Genomic DNA, 16,450 nt, shown 5'->3' on the forward strand with positions numbered 1-16,450 from the left:
GGATCAAATAACAAACTCAGCAAGACCGACGGCTTCTCAGTTACAGTGGGTGACAATATTGTCACAAGGAAAGATGAAATTACATACCTGGGTTCCATCCTAGAGGCAAATCTTTCCTGTGACAAAATGGCATCCAATGTAATCAAAAAAGTCAACCAACGAACTAGATTCTTGTACCGGATCTCCTCTCTGGTAAACAAGAATACCCTGAAGACTCTGGCAGGAGCACTCATTCAAGGGTAGGGGAGGTCCGGGACGAATTAAGCAGGGGGACGGAGTAAGCTTGTCCTCATATACTATCTTTGACGAAATTCAGGAAGACGATTTTTTCCCCCCATGTTACACTTCCTGGTAGCTCACTTCCTGTGAAATTTCAGCTCGGCCAGTCAGTGGATGGCGGCGATATCCGCAAAAACGTTGCCTTTTCGTCTTATTTTCAAACGGGAGTAAAATATTGCAAACTGTGTATTTTTCTATTAGCGTGTTGGAATTTATTTATTTAATGCTGCTAACGCTATTCATCTGTTAGACCTATTGGTAGACTACAGCTCAATGATTGTTTTGTGTGTAATGTTAGCATATCCTTTGTGTTAGCTTAGCTTTCATCCAGGGAGACGCGCGGGGGACAAATAAAGCACTTTGCTCCAATTGCCTTGAATAGGCTATGCATTTATCTGTGCTTGCAGGACAATGCCTCGCATAAGGAAGAGGACCACGGACAGAGGGCAAAAAAATGCACACATTCAAATATTTCTTTGGATAAGCCATTTAAGGGAGGTAAAATATTGATCACATCACATCAGCAAAATATATAGATAGAAGTTATAATTATATTAATTTGCAACATATAACATACTAAAATGTATTTCATAATACTTAGTTTCTTAGATGACCAAAAGATGAAGGAATTAATGCCAGAAAAAAATTGTTACCTGGCTGTTTTTGTGCCTTTTTCACAACCGCTGCATTAGTCCCCCGCCTGTGCTTTATTTGTCCCTTCACTGTGGGACAAATGAAGCATTGCGCAGCTTCTGGTTGCCATCTGATGACGTCTGATGTATTGACCCATGGAACGAAACTACGGTTGGTATTGCCAGAGGACATGTGTAGGTTGCTTACATAAAAATATTGTAACTCTAGCTGAAACAATCTTTACACAATGACAAAAAAAACAAAAAGTGCTTCATTCGTCCCGGACCTCCCCTACTACGACTATGCTTGCACCTCATGGTACCAAAGCACATCAAAGGCGCTAAAAACAAGATTACAAACATCACAAAACAAACTGGTCAGACTACTACTTGACCTTACTCCTAGAACCCACCTCACCCCTGCCCACTTTGACTACCTAGGATGGCTTAGAGTAGACGACAGAGTACAGCAACTTGCAATGGGCCTGGTCTACAAGATACACTACACCACACAGGTACCCATGTACATGTCGAAATACTTCCCAAAGGTCAGTGAGTACCACGCCCACAACACCAGAGGGAGTTCCACAAACCATGTGCAACCCAGATTCGGCACAAAAAGGGACTAAACACATTTCGCAATTATGCCACAACAATGTGGAACGCCCTACCCACAGCCGTAAAAAGATGTGCATCCCTACCCACATTCAAAACCGCTCTTAAAGAGCACATACGGGAGGCTGCAATTCGAAACTGGCCACCGTAAATGTCCAAACCTAAACCCCCCCCCCACCCTCTCCTAATAGACAGTCTCCTCCCCACCGTATGTATTATATTTTCTCCCCACCGTATGTATATTTTTTCTCCCACCCACCCATCCCCTCCTAATGTACAGTCTCCTCCCCATCATATGTATATATTCTCTGTTAGGATCTATGGGTAACAATACTGTATATTTGCATATCGTATATGTCACAAATGTAACAGAACTATATACCTGTATGTCATGTAGGTCATGCTGTATGTCATGTATGTATTGTATTAGGGCCCTATGCCATACGTAAATGTCATGATGTCATGTATGTTGTGTGTGTCATAAATGTCACTATGAATTGAAAATGGGGGACCCTGATGTAAACAAGACAAACGTCTTTCTCTGGTCTGCATCCCCTTGACAATTGTGTGTATTGAGCCGTACTGTATTGTACCCAATCTGCAATCTGTTAAATAAAGTTTTCATTCATTCATTCATTCATTCATTCATTCATTTGGGTAGGCAGCTGTACCATATACTGCCATTTTAGTGCAAACTCACTAGCAGGAGGGTGAAACACACTTTCTAATGCACGCACAGGGAAGAGAAAAGCATCTACATTCACTTTTACTATCGGCAATATGGCAAATAGGCGAATCTCTCAAAATGTTGGCGTATCCCTTTAACAGCTGATACCAGCATCAGGTTTGTGTTTTCAGTTCAGTTCTGGACTCAGTTCGACATAATCTGACAAGTCCTTTACTTCAGGTTTCACCAACAGAGGCAGTGAGCATAAAAATAAATAACTATCTCAGAGGAGAGAAGGTGGAGCTGAATGTTGGTTTTCTAGCAGGTTTCAAAGACCACAGCAGGAAAATGCGAGAACCAATATTTTCTCTGACATTAATGTGCATGTGAAGTAGAATTTAAATGGTCTGTTGAACAGTAACAGTGATCCTGACCTGAGAGTCTCCAGTCTACAGTGAGGACTCCGCAGTCCAGCTGAGAGCAGCTTCATGCCTACATCTTGGAAGTCGTTGTTATTCAGGTCCAGCTCTGTCAGACTAGAGGACTGGGAGCTGAGAACTGAGGCCAGATCTTCACAGCTTTTCTCTGACAGCTGGCAGACACTCAGCCTGCAGGACAAGAAGACATGTGGAAATGTTATTGTTATATTTAATGTCAGCATTGTATTATTTCTACTGGCAGACTGAATTAATGAGGTTAACTGACCCTTATATTAAAATTTTTCCTACCTGTATTACTGTTTGTGTTCTATGAAAATGCTGTATGTCATCATTTGCGCCAAAGAAATTACATTGATAAGAACCGAATGTTAATAGCTTTTTCTACTCATTATGCTAATGCAGCATAATGACTGCAGCACTGTTCTGTCTTTGTCTGTTCTCTCTTTGCTCAACTCTTTGTCTGCGCCCAGAATGGAAATACCGGAAACAGTTATGCCGCTATGACAGTCTCTGAAAAACTTTAGTTTGGAGCCACAATATTGTTATAACATCAACAACTAGAAAACAGATATCAAAGATGGTGGGCTTTATGGAAAGAGAGTGACCCGAACTGGTTAACAAGTCATTCACTGGCATTATATGCACATAACTAACATAGCTAACAGCTAGCTACCGCCAGAGGCTAATGCTAGCTATTTACTGTATAGTGTACTGTATTATCTGTCTATCATGTGTCAGTCGTCAGACCACTATAATGATAGAATTATATAATAACTGATGACATGATATGATATATGATATGAAATGCTATAATAATCTCATCACCTGTTTTTACCAAATGCTTATTTCTGGGACTTTGTGCTCAAAATAAATACATTTGCTAACAGTGTGGCTAATTAACAGACCAGGGGCCCTATCTTCCCAAAAGCGGTAATTTAGCGTTTGCACTCGTTTAACACCGTGCGCAATGCAAATTGGGGGAGGGCACAAGCGCATGCCTGTTATAATTGTACTGGGCGTAGGCGTGCCACATGCCAAAGCAGGCGTTTCAGTGCTAAAATGTGGGGATAGATGGCATTATCCTATCGTCCTATCGCAATTACTTTGTGCTAAGAGCTTTGAAAAGCACCTCTTAGCTGCGCTCCAGGCGCTAAAATACTTGATAATAATCTCTGCAGCTATCGCGAGAGGGGAATCTTCCCAGATCCCCCCCCCCCCCCCCCATTTTTATCCCTGATTAGTGCTAATTTTAATTTATTTATCCTGGTTGCTGCTCCACCCTCTGCCGATCTGGGGAGAGCCGAAACTGGCTCCATGCTTCCTCCGAGACATGGGCAGTTAGCCAGCCGCTTCTTTTTACCTGACAGAGGAAGCTTCACCGGTAGGACATAGCACGTGGGAGGATCACGCTATTCCAACAAGTTTCCCTCCCTCCAAACAGGTGCCCCTAATGACCAGAGGAGGCACCACATCAGCGACCAGGATATTGCATGTTTTGGTGAGGGGTTACTATATGAAGGAAACCTCCAGGGGGGCACGGGGAGAACATGCAAACTCCACACAGAAAGACCATTTTGACGACCCCACCCGGGCGGTGGGCACTCGAGGACATGCGGACGGGCACCCACTCCTTCAGCGCTCACAGCATCCCAGGTGGGAATCGAACCCAGGACCTTCTAGCTGAGAGGCGACAGCGCTTACCACTGCGCCACCGTGCGCCCTGCGAGACGGGAATCTGATTGATTTTGATTGACGTAATGCCCAGCATTGCCTGGCCACACCTGTGAATAATTCTGGTAGTTAAGACTGCCCAAATCCCGTTTGTGCAGGCATTTTGGGAGTGCAGATGATTTTGGCACGGCTCTAATTTGCGCCTGCGACACGTGCCGTGAACGTTTCCGCATCCCCGCCGAGAATTGCATCCCCAACATATTTCGGGGTTGTTTTAACTTAGAAATCAGGGACCTCACGTCTACCCAGACAATTATATCACTTTTAAACAGTTACATTTCTGTATAAATCATTACAATATGCCCCTGTGAGGTGCGGATGCTGCTGGGCGGGGGTGCAAAACTCGGCATAACACCTGGACAAATGCGCAATGCAGACCAGTATCTTCCCTGCCTTAAGGCACGGGCAAACAGGTGCGCAAGCGTAAATAGGGGATATCGTCTGTATGAAGATAGGGCCCATCGTCATGACTCACCAACACATAAACTATCTTAAAAATTACAAAATACACTGGAGGGGGGCTTTAATCTCATTAATGTATTATTTCTATCATTAAGGCTAACTGACCTTATATTGAATGTCATTACTGTATTACTTCTACTGACAGACTGTATTGATTAGGCTAACTGACCCTTATATTTAATGGCTGAGTTTCCCAACAAAGAAGCTTCTTAACTCTTAAGAAGCTTCTTAAGGAGTTAATAAGCTTCTTAAGGAGTTAAGAAGGCTCCAAAGAAGTGTTTCCCAAACGCCTTCTTAACAGCCTGCTTAACACATCGCTAAAGAAGGCTCTTAAGAAGCATCTTAACCGGAGCTGTCCACCATCTCGATGTGAGAGGTCCTCTGCGGCCCACTAGATGGCACTCTGAGCCCACCAGTGGGCCACGACCCAGTGGTTGAGAAACACTGTTGTAGAATAACCTAATCGTGGTCATGTTAAACAAGAACTTCTTCTATTAAACATTATTTATTTCAGACATGGACTGCAGTTCAAATTGCTTTATATACACAGCATACAACAAAATTGCGAGACACACTACAGAATTTAAGCGACCTTGGGTTCTGTGAAAGGTGCTATATAAATCCACAACATTCTTATTATAAAAGAAATCCATTCTGATTAGAGGAATATAGCGTACGGTAAAACATTTAAAACACAAGTAACCATACATACAGGGGAGATTTTCAAGTGTTCCCCAATTTTAAACACTAAAGGGTGCATGAAAGAAAGGAAAAAGGGAAAAACACAAGAGGAACAGTGGACACAAGTATCTCCTTTTGCCTGACGCGGTTGGATCTGCCAGTGTTTCGTCATTAAGAAGGTGTTAAGAATGCCCCAGACCCTTCTTACAAAACCTTCTTAATGAAAGATCATCTTAGCGCTAAGAAGCTTTTGGGAGACGCAGCCTTCATAACGGAAGATAATTGTAGGCTAAGAAGCAATCGGGAAACGCGTTGGCTTCGTTGGCTTCTTACGGGAGCCTTAAGAAGGGTCAAAGAAGCTTCTTAGCGCTAAGAAGCTTTTGGGAAATGCATGCCTTCGTAACGAAAGATCATCTTAGGCTAAGAAGCAATTGGGAAACGCATTTGCTTCTTAAGGGGGCCTTAAGAAGGGTTAAAGAAGCTTCTTAGCGCTAAGAAGATTTTGGGAAACCCAGCCAATGTCATTATTGTATTATTTCTACTGACAGACTGTATTGATTAGGCTAACTGACCCTTATATTTAATGTCATTACTGTATTACTTCTACTGACAGACTGTATTGATTAGGCTAACTGACCCTTATATTTACTGACATTATTGTATTACTTTTACTGACAGACTGTATTGATGAGGCCAACTGACTTTATATTTAATGTCATTATTGTATTACTTCTACTGACAGACTGTATTGATGAGGCTAACTGACCCTTATATTAATTTAATTATTGTATTATTTCCAATGACAGACTGTATTGATGAGGCTAACTGACCCACTGACCCTTATATTTAATGTCAATATTGTATTATTTCTACTGACAGACTGTATTGATGAGGCTACCTGACTCTTATATTTAATGTCATTATTGTATTGTTTCTACTGACAGACTGTATCGATGAGGCCCTGGTCTAGAGCAAGTCCCAGTGTGTTTGCATGGTGCTTTGCATGGTTAAATCCATCAAATGGCACATGCACTGGTACGCTGCACAACAGGCCATAAATCAATCAATCAATTAATCAATCAATCAATCAATCAATCAATAAATCAATAAAGTGGATATAACTTAGGAAACACTTTAAAAAGTAACTGAATTTAAATAGTAATATAAAATATAAACATGAGAAAGGAGATGAAGAAAAGAAGAGAGAGAAGAAAGGTTACACAAAATGACACAAAAGCAAGTCAATAAAAGTGTGTTTTATAAAGAGTTTTAAAGATGATAGTGAATCTGTAGCCTCACTAAAGTGAAACTATGTTCAGTGTTGAGTCTGAAGGAAAGTTGGGAGGACCTGCAGATCTCAGCTGGCCCTCAGCTCACAGGGAACTAAGAGCTCCACAGTGTAATTCAGGACCAAAGCTAGCCTGCTTTAAATGTGTTCAGTGACATTTTAATGTGAATTATCTATCTAACTGGTAACCAGAGAACAGGTGTTAAAACTGGGAGATGATGATGTCACATTCCCACTGGTTAATATCTAGCTGCTCTATTCTGAAGCAGCTGGAGATGTGACAGTGAATTATGGCTGAGATGAACAGAGAGAGAGATGTGGTAATCTAATGACAACATATCAGAACATGGATGATCTTCTCTAAGTCACTGAGCTTCACTGCTGTGTATAATGAAGCTGGATCAATAAAACTCAAATCCTTGTGTAAAACCTGCAGAGCGACCTTTGCAGATTCAGGAATGCTGATTTGAGAGAACAGACCATAATTTGGAGAAATGTGTCAAATCAGCTGAGAAATAACTGTAAACTGATTTTACCTGAGAATCTTCAGTCTGAAGTCTGGACTCTTCAGTCCAGCAGACAGCAGTTTCACCCCCGAATCTTGTACGTTGTTGTTACTCAGATCCAGCTCTCTCAGATGCGATGGGGTGCACTTCAAAGCTGAGACCAGGGCTTCACAGTCAGACTCTGACAGCCTGCATCCACTCAGGTCCAGCTCTCTCAGATGGGAGGGGTTGGACTTTAGAGCTGAGACCAGGACTTCAAAGTACGCTTCTGACAAGTTGCAGCCCCCCAATCTGAATAAAGAATAAAGCAAATTAGCTACAGGTATAAGATAACATATCCCAGAAAGCTTTCAACAATCCAGTGTTTCATAATCCAGTGGACTTCAGCATGTTGTCAGTGTGGATCAGCAGCATGTCGGCATCATAGAGTCTTTCCATTTGAAATCAGACCGGCTGTCACAAGGTTCAGTTAAGTTTCAGAATCCAATTTTATATGGACAATATTTTCAGATGGCAGTTTCTCTGGAAATAATTGTGGTAAAAAGCAGAATTTGAGTTGGATGGAGAACTTGATCCTGATTTAACAATAACTTGATCCTAAATTAACCTCAACCTGTCCCTAAATTAACCTTGCTAGGCTGGAGGTAGACATTTATTTAACAAGCTACAGAAACTAACATTTTGGGTCTAGCTAGCACCGTAACACTTCATCCTACAGTGAGTTTTTCATACCTGTACACCATTGATGTTCTATGAAAACATACGTGCTGTAATAACAGACATCATCATTTGCGCCCAAGATCGTATATTGATAAGAACCGAACCGAAGGCGTATACCTTGTTCTACTGCAACATCATGGCTGTGGCGCTCTTGTCCAAAACGGATAAGAGCATCACTCCTGCCTTCAATATACGATCTTTGTCTCCCTTCCAGGCGGTAGACCAGAAAAAGTATTGCTGCCTCTACAGGGCTCGACATTAACGGCTGCCCGGTTGCCCCGGGCAACCAAAAAAAACATGGGGCAACCATTTCTCGGTCTTTGGTTGCCCCAGGGGCAACCACGATTTAACATGCAACAAAATATGTACAGCAGCAAACAGCAAAATATACACCAAATAAATGTTTTAATACTTGTGAGTGACATATATGTGACATTTTATTGCTGTTACAATCGAAACGATGTTACTAATTACCAGTCGGAACCTACGTGATGCATGCTGCACGTGCGGTATGTTTAACGAGTACTGACTGGGACAGGTGGGGCTGCTCGCACACAATCACAGCGGCTGCAAGACGCAAGAAGAACCTCGTCCGCCGCAGCCCCGCACAGAAACAAAGGACGAGGAAATTGTCATTGAGGTGAAATACCCGTGCGTCTTTGAACGGGACGGAAAACAAATGCTATACTGCAAAGCATGTAGCCTACAACAAGCGCTTAGGTCTCATATGCTTCCCGCATCGGCGAGTGTCCACACGGAAAATTAAATTAAGCACAATATGAACAATAACTGTTGAAAAATATATGAAAATGAAAGTTCACAAATATTAGTTAAATCCTTTCAGTGCAAATGCATTATAAAAACAAAAAATAAGATTTGTTTAGAAAACGAAATGACACAAATTTATTATTATTATTATTATCATTATTACTACTACTACACCCGGTGCGCACACTGAATAGGCCTATTATACTATACTATAGATTATTATACTTACTTTTCTGTCACATCGTCATTATTAAGCCGGCTTATGACTGCATAGTATCTTAATTACTCAAAATATAAAGCGACTAAAATTGGGCAACCATATTTTTATTCGGGCAACCAAAAGCCCCTCCGGCAACCACTTTTAAAAGTTAACGTCGAGCCCTGCTCTACCTCTGCAAAATGTTTGTCCAGAGGCCACAATATTGTTATAAATATTAACAACCAGTCAAAGCTGGTGGGCTTTATGGAAAGAGTGACAAGCTCAAACTGCTTGTCAGTTATATCAAACTGGTCATTCAGTGGCGTATTACTGTCGTGTAACTAACATAACTCACAAGCTAACAGCTAGCTAATGCCAGAGGCTAATTGCCAGCTATTCACTGTAACTCATACAGTAGTTATTATTATCTGAATATCATATGTCAGTCGTCAAACAACCATAATGTCTGACGTCATCACCTGTTTTTACCAACAGCTTATTTTTAGGACTTTGAGCCCAGAATAAGGTTATATGTCAACAAAATAGACTTGCGAACACTGTGGCTCATTAAGAGAGCAGGGAAAACCACAGCTACACATGAAATATCTTAAAGATGACAAAATACGCTGGAGGGGGGCTTTAAACTCATCACTGACCCATCTCACCTTGGCCATGATCTGTCTAAACTCCTTCCCTCTCGCAGGCGCTACAGAGCACTGTACGCCAAAACTACCAGACACAAAAACAGTTTCTACCGACAGGCCATTACACTTAACACTTAACACGTTCACTGCCAATGACGTATTAATCCGTCAAAAAAAATCCAACGGTTGACTGCCAATGACGTATTAATACGTCAAAAAAATGATTTTTTTTTTTGACCGTGGGATGTGCATCTAACCCTTTTACATCTCTTATATCAATATTGGAGCCACCGAACATGTACAACCCATTCCACCGACCCACTAAGTGGCGACAGTGCTCTCCCAGACTAGAGGAAGGCAAGCAAAAAGCAGTATGAGGAAGCCATTCTCATGAAAATGGATTGGCGAAAACGCTTTCGTTTTCGCGCTGATTGCTGGCGGTGCGGGATTGCATATTTGCATAATAGATTACGGGTGGAACACACTTTGAAACACGCAGCATAAATAAGACCAGAATCGCAAAAGCTTCATCAAAGCTCTCAACCGAAACCACAAGAAACGAGCGAGCCCATCCAGACTTGCACAGCGGCCGCCAGCAGACAGGCAGCAGCAGCAGAAGCAGTGAGCCTGGTGACGCGAGGTTACAGCAGCAACAGAAACGAGCTTGTGACACGCCCGCTGCAGCCAAGAAGAACACACACGGAGGGAGGAGTTTGAAGGAGAGGGGTGTTTCCTGCTGTTATGGAGGAAATTACTGTTCAAAACTATTGTTTAGATGTCTGACGTCTTACTGATGCCAAAAATGAATGGTTAAAGTGACTGTTCTATCGAATTTCACAAAAAGCCGTTTATCTCAGAATAATTTTTCAGACGCTGAAACCATGCTGTATTCAACTGCTAATGCTTACATAACTACTAACTCTACAAACTAACTCTTTTAGACAGAGAAAGCACACATTCTATTAGTTCTTTTGAGATATTGTGTGTTCACAAAATCTTAGCAGAAAAGAATCCTCGGGTCTTGAAAGATGAGCCAGAATCCTCAAAAAAAACCTCTGGCAGAACCTACCTACAGTAAAAAAAAAACGGCTGGCAGTGAATGTGTTAAATCAGCCACTTGAACACTTAGTTTACGCTTACTGTGAAATAACTGTTACTGTCTTAAATTACTGTGGACACATTCATGATCTAAGCTCTTCTGGAGCTGTTCCCCCTTTGGCAGGCACATGAAACGCTAGATTGTTCATTAGGGCAGATGTGACTTCACGCACACGGTAGCCCACAGTAGACAGTCCAACACCAAACACGCAGCTTATTGTTCTATACTCGCTCGGTGTGGCATACCACCAAAGCACAACGGCCAGTCTCAAACGTGCTTCTGGTGGTTTTCGCCATCATGTAATCTTGCGTGTTAGGGCAGGTTCCACCAGACTCAGCACATACTCTAACGCAGTGGTGCTCAAATGGGGGTCCGTGGCACTTTGCCAGGGGGTCCGCGAAAAGTTTTCAAGTAATTTTTTTTTTTTTTTTTTTTTTTAATAAAATGCTACATGTTACTTATTCCTTCTCAAACTACTTCCTACATGGTGCTAGTCTATCAAAATATCTTGGCTGTCATTGATTGTGTTGCATAGTGGTTTTCTGTACTGTTGACAAATTGTGATATTGTAAGTCGCTTTGGATAAAACAAAAGTGTCTGCTAAATGACGTAATGTAAATGTAATGTAATAAAAAAAAAAAATTTTTTTTTTTTTGCAAAATCTTCATAGTTCAACGAAAATAGTTTATGCTTTAAATCTAAAATGGTTCATGGATTACATTCTAATAACAAACCTATCAAATTAAAAGTCAAGCACGTTACCGTGGAAACAATTAAGCTTAGCCCAAAATCACAAATCAGAATGAGGGGGTCCCCGGTATATTTTCTATCTTGTAAGTGGTCCTTGGCTGAAAAACATTTGAGAACCTCTGCTCTAACGTAGACCGGGACATGCAAAATTGAAAATTGCACTTCCATTCCACCTCATCAAAGTTCTTAAGTGCATCTTCCCAGAATAATTATCCGCCTGGTCTCCCTCGCTTCCACATTGCTCTCTCACGCTGGAGGGCAGGTAACACGAACACTGAAGCAACCTTTTTCTGGTGGGATCTTTGTGCACAACGTGTCGCTGCTTCGTATCTTCTTCTGCTTACACGTATATATATACCTTTCCAGTTTCTTCATAGTTTTTCCGCATTGCCGAGTACGTGTGAGGAAATATTGCAGAAGCACAACAAACAACACAACCACGGACGTCGCCATCTTTGCTGTATCTTTCCACTTCATGGCTGCCACTGCCACAGGCTTTCCGCAGCACCATTTCCCGCAGCCCCCCCCCCCCCCCCCCCCCCTGCCCTCCCCCCCTGCCCTCTTTGCTCGGCCGTGCACCACCCTTCTGCCAAACTGCGCAATATCATTCAACTGCAGCGCCGGAGCTTCTCCTCATGTTTAGAAAGATATGAACTGGTTTATTGGGTCATGTCTAGCAAGGGAACTGCTGGGAATAGCCGGACCTGATTTACGGGTTTTGGGTTTAATCCAGAGTTCATGTTTAGAAGTGGCTACAGACAGACAGACACTCCTGGAATAATTAGCGATGACATCACTGATGATGATATTTTGACATACTGGTAATTGTGATGTCATCAGTGAATGTCAGTGATGCAGATTTGAGGAATTGTGCACAGACATACAGACATACATACATACAGACAGTCCTTCGGGGCTTGAACCCCTAATAATAATAAAGCAGAGTAAAAACAATCAGTTAATATTCATATCAGCACATTATTAAATATGATGTCTGACCTGAGAGTCTCCAGTCTGCAGTGTGGACTCTCCAGTCCAGCAGAGATCAGCCTAAATCCTGAATGCAGCTTCCATCCTCTATGCGCACCTTCCTCCAGAGTCAGGTTGCTGTGACTCAGGTCCAGCTCTGTCAGATGGGAGGGGTTAGCCTTCAGAGCTGAGACCACGAATTCACAGTTAGTCTCTGACAAGTTGCAGCTCCTCAATCTGAATAAAGAATAAATGAGGAGTTGGACTTCAAGCAAGCAACTTATAAAGCAATTACGACGACGACGACGACGACGACTACTACTTCTGATGATGATAACTGCAATAATTGGGGCAGTTCAGTTCAAATTCTGGTTAAACCTGACACCATTAGACACAGACTTTGTTTGGGTTTAGTTCATTTTATGGTTTAGTATTCTGCTATTTCTGACATAGCCTAAGCTGAAGGCAGGAGAAGAGGAGGGGGATCTTTCATATATATTATTACTTCAGTAAAGAGTTGAACTAGACTAAAGAATGAAACTAAAAAAACAACAGACCTGTTATTAATTAATACACAGGACAAGATGTTACTATCCCTTGTGCCAAAATCCGAGGAAAAACACATTTAGAAGCCCAATCCAGAATAAAACAAGCTAACAAGCTAACAAACTAATAAACAAGACACAAATCACCAGTTACCTACCCTAGCCAACAGCAGTATGAAGCATGTCATTGGGGTTTTCAAGTGGGCACCTTCCTTCACCGACGTTTCGTTAAGTTAGGCCCACGACACCTCAAGAAGGCTTAACGGTGTAATCCAGCGTCCTGGAAACACCCCCCTCCATGCTACCACCGCACAACTGCATATTACCTCACTATCTAAGCCTAGCTATCCAGGTCGATTCGGTATGACATTCCTGACTACACCACCACTGTCAATGATTCAGCCCTGTTGATGCGGACCGTTAATCATGACCAACAACAAACAATCCCTAACTACACCACCACTGTCAATGATTCAGCCCTGTTGATGCGGACCGTTAATCATGACCAACAAACAATCCCTAACTACACCACCACCGTCAATGATTCAGCCCTGTTGATGCGGACCGTTAATCATGACCAACAACAAACAATCCCTAACTACACCACTACTGTCAATGATTCAGCCCTGTTGATGCGGACCGTTAATCATGACCAACAACAAACAATCAATCTGACCTTAGCGAGCTCCCCAGCTAGCATGTTTCCTCCTTATCCACAGCCATTCACTTGCTCGTTCTGCTGCCTGAGACATGTTGCTAACCGCAAGTTTCAGGCTCCGTCCCCGAATGCCCAACTCAGTTAGTAAGGCAATAACGGACTTTGCCACAAAACCACGGCAGCCCACCTCTACATGCCGCACTCGAGCCCTCCAACCTCGCTGCTCTGCCTCTGCTGCCATTTCAGCATACCTAGCTTTCTTGCGCTCATAAGCCTCCTCAACTCGATCTTCCCACGGGACTGTGAGTTCGATAAAATAAACTCTCTTCTCTACCTCAGACCACAGTAACAAGTCCGGACGTAGCCGGGTGCTAACTATATATGCTGGGATGACTAGCTGTTCATTCAAGTCAACCCTCATTTCCCAGGCTCCACCTACACTTAGCTGCCCTAACTTGTGCCTGACCTTAATTGGTCTAATCTTTTCTCCCTCACGTACAAATTTGATCTGTCTAGTCTCTTTGCTAGCAACTAGAGAATTTACTTCTAGCCGCTTTTCCTCAACTGCAGCTGCCAAACATTTCAACACCTGGTTGTGACGCCAGGTGTATCGCCCCTGGGAGAGACTGACCTTACACCCTGACAGTATATGCCTCAATGTACATACACTAGAACACAACGGGCAGGCACCATCCTCGCCCAACCACTGATTTAAGTTCTGGGGAGATGGCAGCACATCATAAGTAGCCCCTAGAATAAATCTAGTTCTGCTGGCCTCCATGCTCCACAACTCTCTCCACTTCAACTTTCTCTTCTCTACACTCTCCCAGTTCACCCACTGTCCTTGCTTTGCCTGCGACACTGCCTTAGTACATCTTACTGCCTCCTCTTGCCTATGTACTTCTTCAACTACCATCTTCCTCTTTTCTATTACTGATGCCTTGTTCCACACAGGTTTCCCTATGCACAACCCTAAGCCTCCACGCCCATGCTGCACCTGACCTATGATATCCCTGTGTCTAAGAGCTGACTGTGCTTGCTGTACTGCCTCCTTTGGGTTCCACTTCCTCCCTGTTTTAACTGTGGGCGCTACACTCCTAACCACTGGATCCTTTGACTGAGTCAGAGTCATTTCCAGTCTAACCTTAGCACACTTGAACTCCTCTGTCAGGCTAGATAATGGCAATTCCAATATGCCTTTCCCATATAAGGCTACACTGCTTAGGCAGCGTGGGACTCCGAGCCATTTTCTAATGAATGAGTTAATCATCCTTTCTAGCTTTTCTACCTTTGAAAGGGGAACCTCATACACTGTCAGTGGCCACATCAACCGAGGCAACAATCCAAACTGCAAACACCACAACTTTAACTTTCCTGGGAGCCCTGACTTGTCTATACTTGAAATACCTTGAATCATTTCCTGCCTCACCTCCTCAAACTGTCCCTTATCACTGAGACTTGCATCATACCATCTTCCCAAACTCTTGACTGGTTTCTCTAACACTGTAGGCACCACCTCATCATTTATAACAAACTTCTTACCTACTACCCTCCCTTTAATGATTGAAATACTCCTGGACTTACTTGGCTTCACTTTCATTCTAGCCCACTGCAGATTACTATTTAACTTATCCAACAATCTGCTAGTACATGGAGCGGTTGACGTCATAGTCGTCATGTCATCCATGTATGCCCTAATTGGAGGGAGCCGCAGCCCTCCCTGCAGCCTTTCTCCACCCACTACCCATTTTGAAGCCCTAATAATGATCTCCATTGCCATGGTAAAAGCTAATGGGGAAATTGTACACCCTGCCATAATGCCTATCTCCAGCTGCTGCCAAGCTGTAGTGTACTCTGCTGTGGTAAAGCAGAGTTGAATATCTAAGAAGTAGGCTTTAACTAAGCTCTTTATACTACCTGGCACTCTAAAGAAATCAAAGGCCTCCCATAACAGACTATGCGGCACTGACCCGAAAGCATTAGCCAGGTCCAAGAATACTACATGCAGGTCTCTCTTCTCACGCCTAGCTGACTGGATTTGGTGCCAGATCATGCTGGTGTGCTCTAAGCACCCGGAGAAGCCGGGAATTCCAGCCTTTTGCACCGAAGTATCTATTAGCCTATTCTTTTCTAGATAACTAGACAGCCTCTGTGCCACAACACTAAAGAAAACCTTCCCTTCAACATTAAGTAGACTGATAGGTCTAAACTGACTTATCTCTAACGAGTCCCTTTCTTTAGGAATGAAGATTCCCCCTGCTCTACGCCACGCCTTAGGAATAACCTGCTTCTTCCAGACTACCTTCATCAGCTTCCATAGAAACTGCAACACATCTGGAGCACTCTTATACAGCCGGTAGGGGACTCCATTAGGACCCGGGGCTGAAGAGGCCCTTGCACGTCTCACTACTTCTTGAACTTCTTTCCACCTTGGTGGGCTATCATCACACTGGCTCTCTATTTCACCAATAGGTGGAATATCAGCTGGGACTGTCATCTCTCTAAACCTTTCCCTATCTTTTTGAACCTCCTCCAAATATTCCTCAAGCTTCTGCTTAGGTACCATAAGGCTACCATTCTTTTCCTTACTAAACAATGACTTCACAAATCTAAATGGATCCTTATAGAATGCTATTCTAGCTCTCTCTTTCTTTTTCCTATTTTTCCTAATGCTCTCTGCTCTTCTTAAAACTGCTAACCGATCCCTCACATCTGACTGCAAGCAATCAATGCCTTCCTTCTCAACCTCTGTAGCTTTCCTCCACTGCCTCTTAAGCTGTCTTCTCTCCTGGATAAG

The 16,450-nt window shown here is 42.9% G+C and overlaps 1 protein-coding gene across 1 annotated transcript in view; it reads right to left on the reverse strand.

The window, feature by feature from the left end:
* LOC310792000 (NACHT, LRR and PYD domains-containing protein 3-like) overlaps positions 1 to 16,450 on the reverse strand; it is a gene marked incomplete at both ends in the record, with an annotated part of 67,296 nt that overhangs the window by 12,631 nt on the left and 38,215 nt on the right. The window contains 2 exons of the mRNA XM_083653682.1: positions 7,332 to 7,592; positions 12,481 to 12,687. Of these exons, the coding sequence (XP_083509808.1) occupies positions 7,332 to 7,592; positions 12,481 to 12,687 (468 nt within the window). The remainder of the gene's footprint in view (positions 1 to 7,331; positions 7,593 to 12,480; positions 12,688 to 16,450) is intronic.

This window comes from Poromitra crassiceps (assembly GCF_964638095.1).
Source record: "Poromitra crassiceps genome assembly, chromosome: 17".
In the NCBI taxonomy this organism is placed as follows: domain Eukaryota; kingdom Metazoa; phylum Chordata; class Actinopteri; order Beryciformes; family Melamphaidae; genus Poromitra; species Poromitra crassiceps.